Source organism: Frieseomelitta varia, unplaced genomic scaffold, assembly GCF_011392965.1.
Source record: "Frieseomelitta varia isolate USP_RPSP 00005682 unplaced genomic scaffold, Fvar_1.2 scaffold_591, whole genome shotgun sequence".
Taxonomy (NCBI): Eukaryota; Metazoa; Arthropoda; class Insecta; order Hymenoptera; family Apidae; genus Frieseomelitta; species Frieseomelitta varia.
Window position 1 is genome coordinate 208,091 of NW_025110358.1, and position 25,185 is coordinate 233,275.

Genomic DNA, 25,185 nt, shown 5'->3' on the forward strand with positions numbered 1-25,185 from the left:
TAACGACACTCTGGAGAGAACGATATCGAACGACATCGCGATTCGATTTCGAGGCGAGAGAGATTGTCTCCCGCGTCTCCGAAACGACAGGGGCTGCGTGTGTTACGGTTAGAAGGTTATGGACTGAGATTCAGCGTCGATGAGGAACAAGCGAGGAATATTACGGGTCGGGGACAAAACTTGAATGTAAATTCCTTCGGTTGGAAAAATGATGTATCTTCTGGTTTCTTTCTTCCTTCTGCTTCATTTTTTGTGCTCTCTTTTTGCGTTGCCGAAGAAGCTTGGCTCTCATAGGTAGACGAGGAAATATATTTTTCAATGGAAAATTTTATACATACTTTTCCTCGTTCTTTCATTTCATTTTCCTCTGATATTTAGGAGAGCATGAATAGATTCACTGTTTAATTTCACTCTCTATTAGTTTCACCGAAATTGGATCTAAAATCCAAAAAAAGATTTTAATATTGACAGTATAAAGAAGTATCAAATTTACGTTGATATATTTCATTGTATAACACATATATTCAAATATATTGTTTGTTTACAATATTTCCTCTTAAATACACGAGAGTTGTCTTCTTCTCAAATAGAGAGTAGCTGATTACATTATTATTTAAATTTTCCATACATATTTTCTGAAGAGTAGATGTAACTAATATACATTCTGTTCCAAATATAATGTTTGTTTATAATATCTCTTAGTATCTTCAAACCCAGGAGTTGTTTTCTTCTAAAGTAGTAAGTAGCTGATTACATTATTATTTAAATTTTCCATATATATTTTCTAAAGAGTAGATAACTAATATACATTCTGTTCCAAATATAATGTTTATTTATAATATCTGCTAATATCTTCAATCTTAGAAGTTGTCTTCTTCTAAAGTAGTAAGTAGCTGATTACATTATTATTTAAATTTTCCATATATATTTCCTAAAGAGTAGATAACTAATATACATTCTGTTCCAAATATAATGTTTATTTATAACATCTTTTAGTATCTTCAATCCCAGGAGTTGTCTTCTTCTCAAATAGAGAGTAGCTGATTACATTAGTATTTAAATTTTCCATACATCTTGTCTGAAGAGTAGATGTAACTAATATACATTCTGTTCCAAATATAATGTTTGTTTATAACATCTCCTAGTATCTTCAATCCTCGGAGTTGTCTTCTTCTTAAATAGAGAGTAGCTGATTACATTAGTATTTAAATTTTCCATATATATTTCCTAAAGATTAGATAACTAATATACATTCTGTTCCAAATATAATGTTTATAACATCTCCTAGTATCTTCAATCCTCGGAGTTGTCTTCTTCTCAAATCGAGAGTAGCTGATTACATTATTATTTAAATTTTCCACACATCTTTTCTGAAGTGTGAATATAACTAATATAGATTCTGTACCAAAAACATTGTTTGTTTATGATCCCCTTGAATCCCCGTAGTTGTCTTCTCCTCAAATAGAAAGTAGTTGATTATATTGTCACTTAACGTGGACGTAACTTTTCACGTTGCCAGTAGAATTCCCCTTTGATCGACCTCGCGAAGCCACAAAGGTTCGCATCGTTTAACTCGGGTCGGTTGGACTCGTGTGACAGTGTCTCTGTTGGGCTTCTTATTAGTCATAGGGCCGCGATGGGTCGCCGATGGTGAACCCCTCGTGGACAACGTATCGAATGTACTTCGATGCATGCCGCGTGAGGGGGCCTTGCGCGCGAAGGGGCGCGCCCCCATGGCCGTGCACCCCGCAATATACTATGTCCTTAGCTAGTGTTTCGCACGACGCTCACCCGTTCGTCTGATCCTCGTGCTCGTGTCCTAACGTAATAACGCCGACACTATCCACTTTGTTGTTTACTGTTTTTCCGCCGGTGGTGTTATGCTTTTCATGCTCGAGGGCGATTCGAGTGTCTGCGGGGGTGAACGCACTGAATCACGATAGCGTGGAAGTGTTGCCCGGAGTTGGGATGGCGTGTCATCTGGTGGATTTCTGAATGGAGGAACCATTCCAGTGCCCAGAGAAAACGTAGTGGTGGGGATTGGATCGTTGACGAAATCTCCACGTTCAAGAACGGACTTTTCCTTTCGCGTTTTGTCTTTTGGAAAGAGTTTGCCGGTTGAGAGTGAAGTGACGTTACACGTAGATGCAAAAGGCCACGTTCTGTGCTTTCGCAATTTTTAATCCTTACTTCCATCTTTAACGACGTGACTCGCATCCTTCTGTTTCTGTAAGGTCGAGACAATTCCGATAATTTAAATAAGTGTTTCTCGACGTGTGGTATTTCTTGCCAAAGTTATTATAAAAGAATCATTTCCTCCGTGTGAATGAAATATGTGGAATATTACGATTCTATTTTCCAAATAGAAAATGTAATTATATAATATTATATTGTTAAAAATTCTAATGCAGAAGGGCGAACATTTTCAAACGGAATAACATTCGAGATGCAATGTCGCTGTGAAAGAGTCGAGGAATAAACAAAGAGAGATGGCAGGCAGCTTGGCTCGGCTCGATATTGGGATTTATGTGCCGAGGGGAGGACGTGGACGATAATTCGCCGCGCAGCGGCGATCATGGAGGCGTTTACTCGTATAGTGTTTCCTTCTGTCCCATTGTACGCGGTGGACTCGGAATTTTTTCGACGTTTCGTGTGTCGTGGATCGTGGCAGGATGAGGCGTTTGTCTCCGAGGCAGTTTTACACCGGCGAGCGCGTCAGGTGGCATATGATCAACGTGCAGCACTCTCGAATAGGATTCGCGAACATCAGGTAACGTTTCTTCCATTCTGGATAGGCAGATTTTCCCGATGGCCGAGTTTCATATCGCCCACTCCCTCGAGAGTTTAGTTCGAGCGTCTCGAGAAAGGGAGTTTAATGCATGGTTGGTGTGCCAATACACCGTATAAGAATGATTTATTTTGAGATCTTTTTTAAATTTTTAATGTCAAGTTTGGAAGTATAATTTGCTAGTTCAAATGTAATTGAGGCAAAATAAAAAAAGAGAGTTTATAATAAATTTGAATTCTTTGCAAATTCATCACTGAATATTGTTCTATTATTATTTATAAATCTTGAATATTGTTCTATTATTATTTATTATTATTACTCACTGATTGTCCCTAAAAAGATTTAATTTGAATTTATATTTAAAAACGTTTAATAATTGAATAATGTAAGACACATTACTCGTGAAATACTATTGACAATGATTCTCCGAACGATCCTAACGAACGGTTTCTCCAAACTCTAAACTCTCGTTAAATATTCTCGCTCTAAATGCTTTGTTCACTTTTAAGAATTCACCCTTCTATTCGAGTGCAAATGGTCGTATTTAGCCGAACGTTTACACTCGTTGGACACAGTGACATACTTCTCTTCTGCATCATTTCAAAAAAAATCGCATTTATGTTCCAACTATAGTATAGTAGGAATAAACAATTGTTATAATTGTGCGAGAACAAGTTCTCTAAATATTTTGACTTACTTGGTTCAGTTTATTCGTACCAACTAAATTAATTTTGTACTAAAATTAGGTACACGATTAATATGATTAAAGAATAATCGTTTAACCTCTTTCGTCGCATGACAAGATCGAAGATCATACTGATTGCCTTGGTACTTCTATTGATCAATGAACCATTCACAACAAGACAGTTGTCAATCAAACTAAAAAATGAAGGAACCAACCAAGTCCTACTCTGTATCAACGAATAATAATTTAATTATTATTACCAATTAATGAATCTAACAAATTCAACTTCGATTTAAGTTGACCACCCTGCGATACTCTTCGAAGACCTACCAAGTCCCGCAGTAAGGAGAATGTGCTCTTCGGGGCAGCGAAGAAGAGCCGCGGTAACTGCAAATGGCGGCCAGAACCCGGCGAAACGAGCGTATTAATATAATCCTATAATTCCGCCGGATGTTCCGCTTGTACTCGCTCCTCGGTCAGCCGTTCCGGCGTCAGTATCAATTAGTTTACCCTTGTCAACCCGGTTAACCCTCCACGGGGTCTGGCGGATCGGCCTTTTCGCCCGTTTCGTGTCATCGTCCCCAAGATGGGCAAGACGCGTCCGCGTGAAAAGCCCGGAGGAACTTCGCCTCCAACCTGCTGGCGGAAGGGAGAATTAAGAAAGTTGAGGAATTGAATTTGAAGCGAGGTAAATTAGCAAGGTTCGTTATCCGTGAATGGCTTTTGTCGAGCAGTTGGCAACAGATTTTAGGGATAGTTGGAGAGAAGATTCGTGGCTTCGACGAATTTTTAGATCGAATCATTTTTCAAGTAACGTTTTTCAGTCGAACTCTGTGCAAATTATACATGCAGATCTCGTCGCGAGACATTCCTAAATAAATATCTCCCTAATTTTTTTGTACCTTCTTACTCGTTCATATCTCACAGAGGTTAGAATCAACCTCTTGCGCTGGAATGTTGCGCCCACGCTCGTCGAGAGAACTTTTTTGTCCCAGAATTGCAATATTTCCAGTTTTAAGTATATTTAAGTATATTTATAACTTAAACTCTTCATCCCAATTATGATTATTGTGAAAATTGAATATACCATCCCTGGTAAAACTAGTTTACTGAAGTTTGCTCTGTTTATAAAATTCATTATATCTCGTAAACGAAGACAGACAGGACATATATTTATATGACTTCGTTTTCATTATTTTTAGGCGTACAATTAGGCTCCCGAAGTGGGTCCCACAAGTTACGAAACACCCTGTATATAAGATATAAACGAAGATACGAATTATTATATATACGGCTGGGTCACTCGTTACGGTCCGCCAACTAGTTGCCAGCGCAAGGGTCTTGATCTTAGCTTTCGGATCTAACTAGACGATCCTTAAATTCTTCGGGCAGAAGAAAATTTCAATTATGCCACGAGAACTTGACTCGCCTTGTGTTTAAAATAACATTCGTCATTCACGCGCGACATATTTTACGTGTCTTCCTCGTCCAAATAACAAGACTGGTTGGACAGAAATGATAGCAAATGTCGAAAGTTTAACCCTCCCAACCCGAGTTTGATACAAAAGCTGTGCCGGAACAGCGAACGGCCGTTTTCCGGTGTCTTAATTCGCAACGAATAGGTTCACTGGCGCACACTCGCCGGAATCCCTAAATCAGGATTAACGGGGAGAGACACAGCCGTTGGTCGTAATCTTTCGCACGGCGAACTAACGTCTCGCGTTCGTGCACGTCGGACGTGTATTTTAGCCTCGTTTGATATATAATGCGCGTTTCACACTCGTGCCGCACGTTTCGAGCGTGTTTAGTCGCGTCCCACTCTCGCAGTTACGCTTGATATCAATTTCGTCTAAGACTAATAGCTTGTTTCCGGGCGAAATGAAGAGAAACAAGTGGAGGGAATACCGCGGTGGGAATTCTCATTGTCGCGGCGAATTTTCGGACGCGTAACATTCCCGAATTGTTGTTCTGTTCCGTTGTCGTGGATGAATTTAGGGATAACGTGAGATTAATTCGACTTCTTCAACGTAATCCGATTACATTCGGCAAATATCGTTACGTTGAAACGAGGGAAATTGAAATTGAAAAGGGAAATGCTTAACATATAATTAATACGGTGAATTTATATTGATTGAGACCTGACAGTTGATTTTCGATTAATTAAATCAACTTGATTAATTGAATACACATGAAATCCATTGAATTGAATTTTCACAAGGGAATTATCAAGAAAAAGGATAAACTCTATTCCAACAAACTGACTGTCGAATCTTACTTTACGTAAAATTCCCTGACCACGGAGAAATTTCAAATGCAAAGAGAACAATTTACCCAGTCTAACACAAAGGAGGAAAATTCACGCGAAGAAAGGACCGGCACGATAGAGGGGATCGATTTTCGCCTCTGCTCGTTTCTCCGCGTTCTCGTTGATTGCTTTTCTTTTTGGCGAGCACAAAGAAAACGGAGAAAGAGAGAGAGAAAGACGAAGTGAAAGAGACGGTGGATCTCGAATAAGACGAACAGTTTTCCCCTGGACCCTGTCGAAAATTCGCTCTCGCGGAAACCGTTCGAGTTTCGATGGCGCGCCATCGGCTGAATACCAAGTACCTGGCCAATGGGACAAGGGGATGATCGCGGGCGTTATTTCCAAGGAGACGTCCACTGGAGAAAAATGATCGGGCAGAGGACGACCGAGGCTGGAAACAAGCCGCGTTCTGGCAATAAAATGATCCTACAGGGACGAGTTAGCCGGTCGTTTTTGACTCTAGTGATTTTTAGTGGCCTTCGGTGGTATCGGGTTTTATGGACGATGGAATTTTGATGGAAAAGTTTAGGTCGTTTACGAGAGAAATCTGTGCGTGATTTATTCGCTCCCGATTATGGGAAATGTTTTTCAAAGAATTGCTTCGAAGGTAATTCCGAACGTGTGTATCACGTACGATGAATTAAAATTCAAAGTATCTTGTTTTACAATCGTTAATATTTTTTTTTTTTTTTTATTGGTGACGAAATGAGAATTTTAATTTTACAATTAACTGTGACTTTTTAGTTTTGTTACTGATTCTCGAAAATTATTAAAAAGTAATAATTAATAATTATAATTTTATATACATCTATATTATAGATTAAATATCTATATATAGATTATACGTCTATAGTAATAATTAATTATTTATAATATAAATTTTTAAATAAGCGAAATTATAAAACCTTGTTGTGACCGTGTGTTTTGAATTGCCCAGTAGATGGTAACGTTTAAATAATAGATTATACGTCTATAATAATAATTAATTAATTATAACATAAATTTTTAAATAAGCGAAATTATAAAACGTTGGTGTGACCGTGTGTTTTGAGTTGCCCGATAGATGGCAACGTTTAAATAATAGATTATACGTCTATAATAATAATTAATTATTTATAATATAAATTTATAAGTAAGCGAAATTGTAAAACCTTGTTGTGACCGTGTGTTTTGAATTGCCCAGTAGATGGCAACGTTTAAATAATAGATTATACGTCTATAATAATAATTAATTATTTATAATATAAATTTTTAAATAAGCGAAATTGTAAAACGTTGTTGTGACCGTGTGTTTTGAGTTGCCCGATAGATGGTAACGTTTAAATAATAGATTATACGTCTATAATAATAATTAATTATTTACAATATAAATTTTTAAATAAGCGAAATTGTAAAACGTTGTTGTGACCGTGTGTTTTGAGTTGCCCGATAGATGGTAACGTTTAAATAATAGATTATACGTCTATAATAATAATTAATTATTTATAATACAAATTTTTAAATAAGCGAAATTGTAAAACGTTGTTGTGACCGTGTGTTTTGAGTTGCCCAGTAGATGGTAACGTTTAAATAATAGATTATACGTCTATAGTAATAATTAATTGTTTATAATATAAATTTTTAAGTAAGCGAAATTGTAAAACGTTGTTGTGACCGTGTGTTTTGAGTTGCCCGATAGATGGTAACGTTTAAATAATAGATTATACGTCTATAATAATAATTAATTATTTATAATACAAATTTTTAAATAATCGAAATTGTAAAACGTTGTTGCGATCGTGTGTTTTGAATTGCCCAGTAGATGGCAACGTTTAAATAATAGATTATACGTCTATAATAATAATTAATTATTTATAATATAAATTTTTAAATAAGCGAAATTGCAAAACGTTGTTGCGACCGTGTGTTTTGAATAGCCCAGTAGATGGTAACGCTTAAATAATAGATTATACGTCTATAGTAATAATTAATTGTTTATAATATAAATTTTTAAGTAAGCGAAATTGTAAAAAAACGTTGTTGCGACCGTGTGTTTTGAGTTGCCCGATAGATGGCAACGTTTAAATGCTGGCTCGCCTGTACAGCACTTGGACCCATTCGTACTTGGCGAGGCTTAATGTCAGCAACCAATCGTGCCAGCCGACAGCGATGTACGCCGGGTTGCCTGGGCTGCAGGTGCAGATTGCACCGCGGGTGGCTGGCTTTCTAGGCTTCCGAGAACAAAGATCCGCTTTCTATTTGTCTGAGGTATTTGTCCGATGTAGACAACATCGACCGCGATGAAGCTCGATTCAGGGACGAAATTGTCTCCAAGACAATATAGCCGCAATGAAACTTGCCTGCGGAACGAGAGAAAGGGAATTTACATCACGATAAAAGTACATTTGACGAAACTTGAGAGCAATTTTCATTGAAACTTTCAACGAATGCCGAAGATTTGGATCGCCAGAAATAACGACGTGACGAAAAATTAATTAAAGAGGAGTTTGCCTGAATTCTATTCTTTTCAGTCTTATTTCATATTTCAAAAGTCCTGTACGAGTTACATTTATATTTTTCGAAAGTTCTTCAATTATTTATTGGCTGAATTCAAACAGATCTTTTTATTCGATTCTCTATTTTTAAAGTTACTCCTAATTTTTATGAGTTCTTACTCCTTTTTTTTCCAATCAGTCGTGAATAAATACCAACGTGAAGTTTTACGTACAAAAATCAAGTAAAAATAATTACGCAGACATTTTAACCTCTTGCACTGGCAACTGATTGACGGACCATAACGAGTGACCAAACCGTATACAATAATTCGTCTTTTTTTTTTTTTTTTGAATTCATCGGTCAGAAATATCATAATATCGAAATCACTGGATAGAAATTACTAAGAAGCAATAAATTTATTTCGCCTGGGTTATACTGAAATATACTTAAAACTGAGAAAATGTTGCAATTTTGGGCCAAATACTCTCGACGTGCGTGGCACATCATTTCAGCGCAAGAGGTTAACAAATTTGTAAATGAAAACTCGCACTTGTAAATTTTATTCAAAGAGTAATAACAAATCGACGAAGCACTTGATTAATAATTCCTTTTTACACTTTTTCGCGATTCCAGTTCGTCGAAATCTCATATGGCTCCCTCTGTCGCCACGGCTGAAGATCAAAGGGGTCGAGTAAACCGCGGGGACGAAGTTCGGGATAAACAATCCTAAAATACGGTCGAATAGAAAGGCCACGGTGAAATCGTTAATCCTTGATGACCGGCCGTAACTTAATTTTACGTCCTGAATAAACTTTCTTCCTCTTACCGTCTCTTTACGACCGTTACGTTGTCGTTTCTCGTAGCCGGTTCGTAATGTCGGTCCCTATGTCGAGGTAACCTTGTTCCCGTCGCGACTTTTATCTTCATACTCCCTCTCATCGCCAAGCACAGAACGTATGGATATTATTACTTGTTTATTTTCATTATACGTGTTTACTGTCAGCAGATGTTTCAAATTCGAGGCAAATGTAATTAGTATTCGCAGTTGCAGAGTGAAGCAAAGGTAGATAGGGTCCACCTCACTTTACTTTTAAAATATATCCACAGATCTGCAATAAAAGTTACTTGATTTTAATCCATTTGCATCGCAATTTGACTTTTAGTCGAAGTCTGTACGATTAATCATATGTAATTATTCAAATTCAATTGAAATATTTACTATGTTTTGTTGATATTAATTTGTTATATTAATTAGGCTGTATTCATCGAATATCAAGAAATTTTATACGTATATAATACAAAATATATATATATATATATATATATATATATATATATATATAATCCAAAGTGTAATACTCTCTATGATCTTTTGTTTTATCGCGCTCTCAAACAATACAAATTTGCCAAAACGTCCGCCATCTAACTAGAACGAAGCAATCGCGTATTTAGTAACACAGAATATTCCAACATTCACCAGATCGTGATGCAAATGGGTTGAGCAGAGCTACTCAATTGGAGCTCTAGGTATATATTGTTGTATAAATTAAATGCAGCATTGTTACTAGAGTAGAAACGAGGAAAGGTGAGCCCTGGCGTGGATTCGTGTCACGATCAAAGACGTCGGGACGCTCTAATACCGTGGACGAAAGGTCTGTTTGGTATTCGAACCACGAGAACGCTCGTGGTATAGGAAGGGTCGTGATTGAATCTACGTAGCCGGCCACGGTCCAAAGAAACACCCTGCCGGCATTTATATCCCACGAGATATCCGCCCCTCCCCCCCGTTTTCTCCCATTTCTCGTCTGGCAGGCTCGATTCGGCGTCCGTCTCGTGAGCTGCGACACGAATAGTTTTATTATAGCGGGCGCGCGCGTTGACCATAACGCGAAGCGACCCCCTGCGAACTCATCCCCATTGGTCTCCCGCGTCTTTTGAGACGAGAAAGAGGATGCCTTTGTGGAATGAACACTTTGGGTAATGATTGAGACGCGGGGAAAAACTCTGTTCTTGGTTTCTTCTTGTTGTGGGGTGCCAGACATTTTCGTTGGTCGAAGGAAAATAGGGAGAGACGTTGGTGTGGGATCCGATTTGTGATCGTGGAGAAATATTGATGATGTAAACTGGAAAAAGAACATTTCGTATTAATGCTGCATTACCTTCTCTGGAATTTTTGGTTGTCAAGCACTTGCCGCTGGCAACTGATTGCGGACCATAACGAGTGACCGAACCGTATACGGTAATTTCGTCGCCTTTCTCTTTGAACTTCGTCGGTGTGATGTCACTGGATAGTAATTATTGAGAAGCAATGAATTTATTATTTGTAACATAAATGTTTTAAATATACTTAACATTTGCATTTTATGCGTTTTAAATATACTTAAAACTGAGGAAATATTGCAATTTTGGGACAAAAAATATCCCAAAATAATTATTTCAATTGTTGAGATTATTTTCTAAAAATAATATGATTATTATATACATACGTATATTATATCATATATATAATATTTCCAAGTCATATTGTAGAACGTGTTTCGCCTATAATATACGAAAGGTTAGGTTCTCTAAAATTTTTAGCTTTAATCAGTTGCCACTGGCTAATTGCGGACCATAACGAGTGACCGAACCGTATACAGTAATTTGTCGCTTTCTCTTTGAACTTCGTCGGTATCATGTCACTGGATAGTAATTATTGAGAAGCAATGAATTTATTATTTGTAACATAAATGTTTTAAATATACTTAACATTTGCATTCGATGCGTTTTAAATATACTTAAAACTGAGGAAATATTGCAATTTTGGGATAAAAAATATCCCAAAATAATATTTCAATTGTCGAGATTATTTTCTAAAAGTAATATGATCATTATATACATACGTATATTATATCATATATATAATATTTCCAAGTCATATTGTAGAACGTGTTTTGCCTATAATATACGAAAGGTTAGATTCTCTAAAATTTTTGGCTTTAATCAGTTGCCACTGGCTAATTGCGGACCATAACGAGTGACCGAACCGTATACAGTAATTTGTCGCTTTCTCTTTGAACTTCGTTGGTATCATGTCACTGGATAGTAATTATTGAGAAGCAATGAATTTATTATTTGTAACATAAATGTTTTAAATATACTTAACATTTGCATTTTATGCGTTTTAAATATACTTAAAACTGAGGAAATATTGCAATTTTGGGACAAAAAATATCCCAAAATAATATTTCAATTGTCGAGATTATTTTCTAAAAATAATATGATTATACATATATATATATAATATAGATACGTATATTATATTATATGTATTATATTTCCAAATCATATTGTAGAACGCGTTTCACATATAATATACGAAGGTTTAAAGTACTGTAACTGTGTATTTTTGTAATTGTAATTTAGAATACTGTGGGGAACTTGGAATTTCAGATATTTTTTTGTACCATTCGGTTAAATGGTCATGGGGATATTGTTAATAGGCGTTGCTTTGTCCATTGCTGGAAGGGGAGGTTGTTGATTCGTATTTCGGTAATAAAGAGCAACCGGGGAGGGCGATTTCGAAGCTGGAGTAATTCGATGGGTTTTCTGGGATTTGCGTTTTCCACCGGGGAATCCGTAATTACAAGAATCGATCGTTGAATTTTAACGTTTCTAGTGATTCAGATATTTACAAGTTTACCGCTTCAACGGCATGAATAGACGTATTAATAGAAAATCAGGATATTTTGAACTTTTCCTCCTCTGTGAAGTGAAATATAATAGTTGAACTTCGCTCGATTTACTTCAAATTTTGTAACACTGTCGATACGACGTGATGGCTTCGTTTCTTCCTTCGCATTTCGCTTCATATTTCGCGCCATCTTGCATAATATACGACTGTCCCGACCGGACTGTCCTTAGTTTTGTGAAATATGCTTCTCACACGATCCCTCTGGCCTCTTTCTCGACCTTTGCAGAGCATCATATTCAATATGGGATCCCATAAGTCGAGCGATAATGCAATATGCCGACGTCAGGGACTACGAACGATATGGAAAAAAAAAAGGAGAAAGAAAGTTCACACGAGAACTCTCTATTAAATCCGGATTTACCGTCGTCTCTCTTTTTTTTTTTGCTTTCCTCCACACAATTTTGTCTCTCTTCTTTTTGTCTTGCATCGACGAATTTTAAGAACGACTGCGAATGGTGACACGCTGAATTGAACCAACTAAAGATTCTGGATTTGTACTTTTTTTTACGAAAGAAAAAAAACGTGAAGATTTTTTTTCGTTAGTCGTACTTTTCCTTTTTTTTTTTTTACAGAGGAGTATCTTTCCATCAATCCATTTGCTTTGAACCCTTGTCACTGAAACGTTTGTACCAGAAGAATCGTCTCGTTGTCGATCAATCGCAAGAAGATTACGAATTCGTAATACGTAAATGTGCCAGCTGTATCAAGCACTGAATGATTTACGATCCGCTTCGACGGTGACCCTTTTCTTCTCGTAAATCAAAGCTGGCCACCGTCGTTTATGGTTTACAGATTCTAAGGCTCCATCTGCACACCATAAAACTAGTTACACTTATATCTTTCTCTCTCTCTCTGTTTCCTGCATTGATCGATCGGTCGTCGTGTCATCTAAGTTATATCATCATTCACTAGTAAATGACATTACAGAGACTATACATTCGTAGACAAAAAGCTGCTTTTCGGTAGCAATTCGAGAAGAAAGAGATTCAGTAATCCAATCGTGTTATTATACGAAAAGATGGTTCGCGATGCATCGAAGAAATATCAACTTTTAGATCGGAAAACGTTCACAACGATCTCATCACGTATTACTTAAACAGAGCCCATGAATTTCCCCTTCGTAAGTATAACAGTTATACACCGGTGCTAACCGTTTCATTACCAGCTTTCCCAGAGTACCGTGAACATTACCTTAATAATTAAACAGCCGTCTTGTTCTTCCTTCTCGCGAGGCGGCGGGCGACCTCGCGTTACGTTGCCCCTTCTCATCAAAAGCGGGTCTCCCTTTTGCTTAATCTCAAAGTATCTCTCAGGCCAGTTTCGCCAATTCCGAAGATTGTCGTTCGTGCGCGAGCTGCGAGTCTTCGTCGCTGCATTATCTTGCGCGGCAGTTCGAAAGAAGCCCGCCCCCCGTGTCGCGTAAAATAACCAATATACGTAGATCACATTTCTCATACCTCCCATCCCCGAAGAGCATCAAACCGGCATAAACCAGCTTCGCGATATCCTCGAAACCCTCGAAACTTCTCCCAACTTCTCCGCGTGAATCTCTAAATTCCACTGAAAAATCCTTCCTTCCCCTCTTCTATCGCTTCCCCCGTTCCACCGATGATCCACGCGCCGGATAAGCGGTTTCCCCTGGCCCCAGCGCTCGCCGCGCTAATTCGAGTCGTATCTCCGGTCCAGTCTCTCACCTCCGGCCTCGTGATAACGCCTCAGCTTAAATTCTGCCGCCGGAGGCAGACCACCGGCTGATTTAAGAGCCTCTACGCCGTCTACGCGTGTACGCAATGCAACGTGGTACACGGTGGTACAGGCTCGCGGCAGTATTACAGGAGGGCGAAAAGCCCTAAACGGGAAGCGTATGCCACCGGTAGATAGTCGATTCGCGATAAGCTAAATGCTCCCTCCCCTATTATAGCCTAGGTAGGCTGGTTTGGCTGCCTCGAGCGTAAACCGAACACTCGAAACACTGCCGGTGAGAGACAGATCAACCGGCGGTGAACACCGAGATATATACAGCGTGTCCGTAAAGTCTCTTTACAATTTCAAGGATTTATTACAGAGGCAAACGAAAAGGCAGATAAGTGGAAATGATTACGAAATGAGACGTATATATATATATATATATATTTAAGTTTTTTTTCCGTCTCATTCAATACGCCATTAATTGCACGAACAACAATGTCCATACAGAGGTATATTAAATGAGACAAAAAAAGAAACTTAAATATATACGGTCTCATTTTGTAATAATCTCCACTTATCACTCTTTTCAATTGCCTTTGTAATAAATTTTTGTAATTGTAAAGATACTTTATGGACACCCTGTATATATATATATATATATCGAGGGTTCTGACTCCTACTTCCGTTCAACTTCCGCCAGATAAGTACTCCACATCGACCCGTGTCGATGGGAGGTTTTGCTTCAAGTTACTATAACGAACTTCTCTTCTAACTGGGCATTATTATTGCGATTGCCCTTTAAATTACTGAAAGCATCGCAGCTCTGAACAAAATACCAAGATCTGCGATATATTCGTTGCATAATTCGGACGGATTACCAGAGGTTAGATTCGATTACTTTTTTCGGAGGAGAAGGTGCTGTCGCAGACAGGATACGCGGGGGACAAGTTGCGGCGTTATCTGAAATTTAAGGGTACAGCTTCGGCGGCGGAAATTGAGCCAAGGCCATGGCGGAAATCCCCCTCGCCCCGTGGGAGACGGCAACGCGCCATAAATTGAAGGAGGTTGCGTTTGAATCGAAGCGTGCCCCTCCGACGCGAAAATTGAGTTAAACACGCCTCCACGCGCGAGAATCCAGCGCGTGTGTCCGTATCTATCCGTGCAGGGAGCATTTACGATTACAATTAATGCATTTACGTGCCAATTTTTTCGTAGAGTGATCGAGAAATTCTTCCTTGTTTATAAATGTCGAAACATTTTTATCAACATCCATTCGCTAAAATTTTACTCGCGTCTGTTTGTCATTTTAACGTCAAATTTGGAAACTAATTAACAAGAAAGTCGAATCTTCTTACATCTACAAAATATCATTAATTTTGACGAGCGAGCTGTATCTAATTCAGATAATTTTCCAATAGGTTGCTTTGAATTATAAAAATTACAAAATACTTATGAGGGACATTAAAATTTTTAAATGTTAAAATATTTAAAATATTTAATTATTAAATGTTAAAATATTTAATTATTAAATGTTAAAATATTTAATTATTAAATGTTAAAATATTTAATTATTAAATGTTAAAATATTTAAAGTATTTAATTATTAAATATTAAAATATTTAAAATCTTTAAATATTAAAATATTTAAAATATTTAAATATTTAAATATTTAAAATATTTAATTATTAAATGTTAAAATATTTAATTATTAAATATTAAAATATTTAAAGTATTTAATTATTAAATATTAAAATATTTAAAGTATTTAATTATTAAATATTAAAATATTTAAAATCTTTAAATATTAAAATATTTAAAATATTTAATTATTAAATATTAAAATATTTAATTATTAAATGTTAAAATATTTAAAATATTTAATTATTAAATGTTAAAATATTTAAAATATTTAATTATTAAATGTTAAAATATTTAAAATATTTAAACTCGATTTCGGGTGACATAGTCTCGTAAAATATTAATTAGGTTTATTCTGTAACCTCGCACGACTCTAAACGACGAACACGCTGTGGACACATGCGAAGGTACTCCTTTAAGAATGCAACCTGTACGACTGTGAAACTAAACTGTGTAGTTTCTCCAGGGGATCGAAATGATCGTATATTGTTATTTGTATTTTTTTATGCAAAAGCAGTTTCTAATTAATGATATGACTTCATAATTATTCAGTGTGCGCCAGTTACGTATGTTTTCGGTACAATTTGTATAATTTTTAACTTAAATTCCAGAGCATTTGACTTCTGAATACGAAACATGCTTTCTTAAACTTCACTTCTTTGTCCCATTCGGCAAAGACTCTTCCTCCGTTGTATTTTTTGTTGTATGCATAAGTAACGACACGGACAAAGTTGATGTTCGCTTTTATGAATAAAGTTAGACGAATTGTACGTAAGTTGCCGCGAGGACTTGCAACACGGATTTTCATGGCAGCATATTTGCCTTATTTTCGTAATACAGATATCTTAGAATTATTGAGAAAAAAAGTTATCAGAGACTTCAAGATTTATCGCATTCTAAGTACGAGGCATATGAATGAACTTTCCATCTTATGGAACTTCGTGTCTCATGCTCTAAAATACCGACATACTGGAAAATCAGTGTGGTTTTTAGTGCACTCTATGCTTGAACAATGGTGAAATATAATCTATTGCAATGTTGTCAAAATATCGAAATGTGAAGCTAGTAACTAACCAAAATCATTCTACTATACATCACGAAGAGCTCTATCCATGTTTCACGGAATTATGATTGTTTCTTTTTCATGTAGTAAATTAACATTCTAAAGTTATTAATAAAATATTAAAAAATCTATCAGCACAAATTTTTATACTATTTAATATTAGTTACTCATATGTCAAATATACTATTATGTGTCAATTATACTATTTAATATTAGTTACTCATATGTCAAAATTATATATTTCATTACAACATATGTCAAAACTATTTATTTTTCATTAATCTAATGGATATGCACATCTACATAAACATCTAACCGAGATCGCAGCCAATCAGCTCGTATTACCTGCCATATAATTAATAATTGTATCAGTTACATAATTAATTGTTTAGCTATATAATAATGCAGTTTGTAATTATATGTCAAATAATACCGATTGCCCAGGTCTCACCACGTGGAGGTGCTGCGAGTGGAGACCCACCCTATCCGCGGCCCATCCACCCTCCTTTTTCGAACAAAAATTTACTAATTAAAAACATGAATTCATGAATAAATAGTTCTTCTATTGCACGTTTGCAAAACGTTCAATACTTTGTGCAATCCATACAATAAAAGAAACTGTAAGGAAAACCGACGCGGGAAGCTAAATTTCTATATGAAAATAGAAATTATATTAAAGTTTCAACTACCTACATACATAACTCTATATGAGACACAACTTTGACTACATAACAGTAGTTAAATCAATGTATGTCTCATATAGAATTCTATTTATCCTACATAAATTAATATCAACTATCCTTAATCACATTGCATTTAGATAGTAACGCATCTTACATATTTAAAATTACTATGCTTGAGCTTAAATCTAATAACCGTAAAACATGAATAGATCTTTGTAATATTTGGTAGAATGATAAAACTATGATAAAACAACACAACACAATACCCAATTTAAAACTGCCTAATGAAGTCTAATTTAGCCTAATTCAGTCTAATATCTCTACAGAAACTGGTTTTTATTCATTTTATTTACATAAATACATAAATATAATTCAAAAGAAATGAATGTTGCATGAAGTCTTCTTTTGATGATTTCTTACAAAATCTTCTATCTTGATCCCACAATCTATATCTGAAACAAATCTAAGAAACTGAAAACGATTAATAAAATCTGTAAAATATAAATAACATTTCCTTTAATTCATATTCTTTTTAAACCTTCAATGTACATATCTCTATATACATTCTATAACTAATACTCTCTGTAAATTAATAAATTTGAAACAAACTTACAAATTAAATTAGTATTATAATTCAAATAAAAAGACAAACTAAAAAGATTTGCAATGAAGATACATTACACACACACACAAAAAATCAGGTTGTTGTCACGTTATTACTTCATAATTACATACTTTATTAATTGAATTAAATCATTTTCTGACTCAAAATGGAAAGAAAGAATCAATAGTGATTCAATTTAAATAAATAGAGTGAATAAATCAAAAAGTTGAAAGTTTACTTTGATACAAAGATGAAAGAAAATTCGATTAAAATCATATGATTTATCTTTCAACTACTATTTGTATAGCATGAAGAATAGAAAGAATTGTGCAAAATGTGTTCATTGCAAGATTTTTGATTTATGCGTATTAAATTCGGATATTTATAAAATACTACTTTATTGTTGACACATTTACAAAGTAACTCTGATAATAAAAGATAATAACAATAATTTGAATACTAATTCATGTTTCAAAATAAACTAATACTTTACAAAGTACTATCGATTTAATTATTTTGCAGGAAAAGTTTCAAATTTTCATTATAATATTACAATGAATATTTTATTGCAATATCTATCTCATTTCATTATATATATATGGAACATGAAATCATTTATACCTCTATATATGTAAATATATGAAATTTATAATAAAATTCTACATTCTAAAACTCGTAACAAAGTTACAGCTAATAAAAGAAATGTATATATTTTTTATAAAATATATTTAAATATATTTTTTAGCAGTATTTTATAAAATACTTTTATTTATAAAATATATTTTAAATATATTTTTTAGCAATATTTTCAGTAACAAACGGGACAGTAAGGGGTGCTGAAAAAGAAAACCTAACATAGTAACCAGAAGAGCTACTGACAAAGAAAATTGAAAACCATAGCCATTCCTACTCAACAATACAATAACCAGAAGGGCTACTGTACAATTATCTACATTACAAATCCGTGCAACAAACCGTATCTTGTTTCGCAACACTAATTCACTAACGCTTAATCGTGAAATAGGAAATTTTCAAAATCAAACGCGAAGAGTGCTTTGTCAGATTTAAAACTTCCGAAAAAAATAAGTGCGCAACGCTATTAATTCATGCACTCGTGTTAAAAAATACGCAACACTAACTGCGACGCGTGCACTGCAACCATGCTAGAGGTTGCTGATGAATGACCACCTCTGTACAGCTTTTATAGCTGCATCTGGTGATCCAGGAGCAGGAACAACCTTCCACGAATTCAGTGGAAAAATTTGGGCATTTTATAAACGCAACGCTACTTCAAGAAAAGCGATCATTCTTTATCGCAACACTAATAGGAAAATCGCGATGAAATAATGTCGCAACACTAACTCTAAAAACTAAATTGAATGAAAATTATTATTAACAATACAAAAGCTACTGTATGAACAAAAAACTTCAAATATTCTAACACTTTAATTAATTAAAATCAATCAAAAGCAGCGACTCTATAATCTAATTTAAAACAAAAAGAAACAAGATAAATTTTACTATGTATAACTCCAAGATAACATCAAAAACTCACCATCAAAAGTCGCGGTATCATAATTCGCAACTCTAAAGCAAACGCGATAATCATTTCTTCGCAACTCCAACTTAAACCGTAAATCATTTCTCGTAACACTAATAAACAGGCGCGAGACTGCTTCGCAACTCTAATTCAATCCGTAATCAATTTATCGTAACATTAACAAAAAAAGATCCCGATATGCCCAAAACGATGACGTACGATGATGAAGAAGAAAAAAAGTACAACTACAAATATTAAAAGAGCATAGTGACAAAGTAGTAACGAGAATGACTTCCCATGCTCTGGAATCATTCAAATGATCCAGAGGATGAGAAGCCATTTGTTGCGACCCTCTTCGTGGCAGTTTGCCGGGCCTCTTCGGCTTTTAGCCTCTTCTTTCTTCGAGCGCAATGCTCGCTGAAACTTACGTCTAGCTCGAGTCTTTCTAATCGCAAACCAAAAAATAACTTACAAAGGTGAAATAATAATATAAATCGCGAAAGCTAACCACCAATACACATGGACGACCATCGATCATAGTGATCGTTGTCCGTTCGCACGTGCGTGCTCGAGCAATGCCTACATGAACGTTCGTTTCGGGACCTACTCGCGACCTATCCGCGACCGCGGCCGCGATACTAAATTCGAAAAATCGAAGAGTAAAGCCAGAAACGAATGGCATGCTCCATTTGAACCAATTTCACCGTCGATTTTTCAAATTGGATTTCCTGAAACAGGTTGGACACACGAAAGGGGGACACGCGACCAGAGACTGTGCCAACCTGCCCGGCCCTACCTACTTACAACTAATACATTCATACCAGAAAGTATGCTACCTATCCTAACAGTCGCCCTATATTTAAAAAATGGCAAAAGACAGGCACACCAACACATTCACTCAACGGTTCTCACTCATACCACTCGGGCGCAGGCCTAAACTAGAGAGGACGTCCCGGGACGCCTCCGACACCCGAGCTTAACACACAACGTTCACACTCTAATTTACGTACCATTTTCCTGAAATCGGCTGACAATGGCTAGCGAACATTGCGTAAAACGTGATTAAAACACGTTTATGTTTTACAGATATGCGTGAATTATTAATAACTGAGAAAAAGAATATATGCAATTTCCATAGAAATTACAAGTGCAAGTTAACTTGTAATTATTATCATTATACTGTATCATATTATATGATTGATATAAAGTATAATCAGTAATACAATTATAGTGTATTTAATAAGTATTATTGTAATAAATTCGTATTTCAAATGTTTTAAATATATATAATGAATGGAACAATAAAAACGACGCAATTCCACATCCTACCCACACACACACATGCGGAAAATACGTCGTGCACGGTACGCTAACACACTGCCAGTCGCTGAGAAATTTTTTTATAAAATTACAAACTATGGTCATCGTGCCCAATGTCTTTCACCCACTCAAGTAGCACCTGGGCACGTGAGTGAGATCTTGACAGTGAACACGGAAGAGGTTAGACCTGAAAATCCTGAACTGAAAATATGATTAGTTTATGTAGTTTGTATCTAACGGACTATTGCATTATTTTGTTTCAAACTCCAATGACTCTACTTTCTCAGAAACTATTGAAATTGCAAGATAATAAAGAGAATGAACAAGACTTGAGTTTACTAAAAAAGATACTATGAACAATCTAACAATTGAGTCAAACAATCAGAATCAAAAAATTGACTCTAAATTAAATATTAATACAATATTAATAATCTCAGGCGACTTCTTCATCAAAGCACATTTTCGAATATGCGAGAACAGTGTTCAAACTTGTTGCTTTGATTCAAAAATCTGCCTGTCGCGAAGTATCTTCTTGCACATAAAATTTCATATATATTTCTCCGCGAAAAAAATTCTAATCTGTTATATCTCAAAATTCTACTAAAGTTCAGAATTATATATTCAATTATATAAGTTCAGAATTATATATCTAAAATTGTAATTCAGAAATATCAATTGATTAAATCATTTAATACTATCTATTTACTAAAAGAGTAAATGAAATTAAAAATTATTAATTACTATAACAAAATATATCCCCAGTATCAATAATTAATAACTGCATCTTTCATAGCAACGAAGTCGGAGGACATCCATCTTCTCTACTATGATATGCTCAAATGAAATCGTTTTAATAATAATTATTCATAAATATATAATCTGGATATTCATATTTTACTTTTGCAGACATTTATACTGAAGATATTTTGATTTTATATATAAGTAATTACTATAAATATATTCTAATTGTTAAAATCGCGATGTGCAAGAAGCCCTATCCTAATCTAACACATAAAAAGAAATCTGAAAAAAATTGTTACTACTCATGGGTATAAAAAATACCCACGGTCACTATGCTCATCAAAAATTCTACGTATACAACCAATCACCCGTGCCGATTCGGACCTTTCGTCCTACGACATGATTGAGTGACCGGAGGAACATAAATGCATGCGACTCACGCGATAGATGCGAAGAACGTTGTCATCGATGCTGCAATGAGGCAGGGAAAGTTGTCGTGAAGATCCTCACCAAGCGGTATCACTGAGAATCCTATGGTGGAAGTGAACGCCATGAAAAATTTCTAAAGGCATAAAGACACAGTGTTATTTGTAAAAAATTAAATTTTAATAATGATAAAAATTGGGATTAATAATTTTACATTAGACTTCAATGAAAACAGAATTGTAGAGAATAGAATTATTTCAAATACAATGTGCCAAGGTACTTACATTTTTAGCTTTCGAAGCATCAAGATTCTTGGAGGATTAGGGGAAGTGGAGACTGTAAAAGATCTGTAACAAAATATTAAACATTAAAATTTGTATATAAAAGCAAACTCTTAAGTTGGAGATAATGAAAGATTCTTACATTCTTGGCTTTGAAGCCGCCGCTGGATTTTCTCCAAAAAATTAATGATGTGAAGCGTCTGTAACAAAATACAAATTTTATTATATTATGCAGTAAAATTGTTGTTTTAACTATTAAATAGGTACATTCTTAATAAATTATTGTTGAATTTATTAGTATTAGAATTGTTAAAAATTACGCAGTATGAAGTTAAAGAATCCATAAATAAGTAGAAAATGTAATAGAAGTATGTCTGTAAAAGCATATAATAAAATACGTGTAAAAGAATATATATATATATAATGAGTTAGTCAATTACAAGGTTACAATACTTTTACTGATTAGAATTGAAATGAAATTTTGTATAAAATTATAAATAACTTTTAGCATAGTATGTTCTGTTTAAATGTTTATACGCGATTATTTCTTTAATTGTTGAAAATTATATGTAATAGTTTGGTTAAATCTTACCTTGAATTGAAGCCAAAAATGTACGTTTTATCTAAAAAAATTCTCAATACAAATACAAATTTAACAGTTATTGATTTATATTTTTACCTGAGAACGTTTGGATGATAATTCTTTCTGGATAATTCTTTTGGATAATACTTTGGATAATACTTTTTGAAAAGAAAGGACGCTTCTGAAGCGTACTCTTGAAGTGTGTTCCTTTCCGCCATGTTGGCCGTTTAAAAATCGATCGTGAGAAATATCGATCACGTTCGAAAATCGTAGGAAGTATATTCCGTATTTCACCGTTGGGCGCTGTAATCGCGCATCTCGCACGAAACTTGGAATAAAAAATAAAAAACTCTGATCTAAATTGAATACAGAAAATTGATGAGAAATTCTTTAAAAAGGACGAAAATATTCACACACTTGACGAAAAATTGTTAATACTTTAAACTAAGACATGAGAAATTTTATTATATTACGCAGTAGAATTATTATTTTAGCCATTGAATACGTACATTTTCAATATATTATTGTTGAATTTAGCATTGAAACTGTTAAGGATTACAATGAAAAGATAGTCATATTACAAGGTTATGATATTTCTAATGATTAGAATTGAAATGAAATGTTGGTATAAAATTATAAATAACGTTTAGCATAGTATGTTCTGTTTAAATATTTGTATGCTCTTATTTCTTTAATCATTGAAAATTACATATAGTAATTATTTGGTTAAATCTTACCTTGAGTTTTATCTTCAAAATGTACAACACAAACACAAATCTAACAACTACTGATTTATACTTTTATCTAAGAACTTTTGGATAATACTTCTTTCTGGATGATTCTTTTGGATAATACTTTCTTTTTGAAGCGTGCTCTTGAAACGTACTTGTGAAACGTACTCGTGAGCGTCTTCCTTTACGCCATGTTGGCCGTTTAAAAATCGATCGTGAGAAATATCGATCACGTTCGAGAATCGTAAGAAGTGTATTGCGCATGTCACCGTTGGCGCGCTGTGATCTTTAATTTAAACCTAATTTCGCACGAAATGCGATTCTGAAACTCGGAGTAAAAAATAAAATACTGTAGTCTAGATCAAATGTACAAAATTCATGAGAAATTTTTAGAAAAGAACGAAAATATTCATACACTAAATGAAAAATTGTTATTACATTAAACTGTTATAATTTCTTGAAAAAAAAAATTATAGAACAATTAACTTGATTTTAAAGAATGAAGTTTCCACTTCAACAGTCTTATGTATGTATATTTTGTTCAAAGATATTTATTTGCCAAATGTGGTAACACCTGCAAAATCTGCCTAAATTGACATGACAATATGTGACACGAAAATGTCAAGGAGGCCCTAGTATCCCGAAATCGTGGGACAAAGAAATACATTGTATGTTGAGTCTATTTATATACCTATCTGTAGAATTACTAACAAACAAATTATCACAGGCTTTATCACATTTTAAGTGCATCACACATTATCGACCGAATCTTGGTTCGTACGAGATGATCAGTATAGTAACAAATATAATTTAACTTGGAATTCTCTTTCTTTTGCATTTCCCATTTCGTTGATAATCGACAAAAATATGAAACTTCGCTGAAATATGCCATTTAATTTCTAATACGATTCTCTGCAATGTTGAACACGTTGAGGAAGTTAAATATGACCAGATGGGAAGCGTTGAAACTCTTAATTAAATTCAAGAAGTCTGCTACCAGGAAGTCAACGATATTTGTGAGCACGAAAACGCGGGCTCAGCTGCACGGAGAGAAAGAGAGAGGAATATATACATATTCCGTTCGTGCCTGTATTCTCGGGGACTGCACACAAGTGCATCTCAAGTATCCAGTCAACAGTAAAAGTCTTCCTTAAACACTCGGTGCGCGTTTTAACGAGTCCCATTCAGTGCATCCCCCCCGTTTCCATGCTTTCATCCTCCACGTCCCTCTTTTCTTCTTTTTTTTTTTTTTTACTCCCTTTCCTCTGTTACTTTCTTCTTTCTGGCTTCTCTCCCGTTACACATTTTACTTGTCTTCCTTTTTTCATTCGTTCTCACCATTTTTCTTATTTCATCCGCGACTATTTTCTTCTTTTTTTCTATATTTCTGATGCTTTGTATCGTTCATCTTTCAAATTATTCCTTTTCCATTTGATCTCTATATTCCACACAGTGCTCATGAATATATTATATCTGTTACTCAGAACATTTTGAATGTTTTGTAATAAGTATTTTTAGATTAGTTCCAAATTTTGCCAACATGTTACAGTCAAATCCTGTTATAGTACTAACAAATTTCAAAATATTACACGTTACAGTATACACATAAAACTGTTGTATGGTGAGCATTTTATAAGCTACTTTATTTTCTCTTAAATATATTGCGTCCATCGTCCGATATTTCTTTCATTTCTCTCACCACCATGTGCAGAATGGTTCCTCTTCAACGAACGCCATTTATATTGGCACTGAGAGAATCGAGGGTGCGAACTCGCTCTATGACGCTCCTTTGTATGCAAACAGGGTGCTTGTTTCTAAATTGGGTTGCAAGTCGAGCCATCGTTAATTAATATATCTCGTGGTACGACCGAATTAAGCTCGCTAAGCGAGACGAGTGGGA

At 34.9% G+C, this 25,185-nt stretch overlaps 1 protein-coding gene across 2 annotated transcripts in view; it reads left to right on the top strand.

The window, feature by feature from the left end:
* The window catches only part of LOC122534395 (protein prickle-like), a 139,830-nt gene that overhangs the window by 86,768 nt on the left and 27,877 nt on the right, over positions 1-25,185 (top strand). Inside the window, exon 1 of one of the 2 annotated variants that reach the window (XM_043664993.1) lies at positions 2,454-2,770. The exons of the other annotated variant lie outside the window; for it this stretch is intronic. Within the exon in view, the coding sequence (XP_043520928.1) occupies positions 2,673-2,770 (98 nt within the window). The 5' untranslated portion in view covers positions 2,454-2,672. Of the gene's footprint in view, positions 1-2,453; positions 2,771-25,185 lie in introns of those variants that run through there. 2 annotated transcript variants of the gene reach the window in all.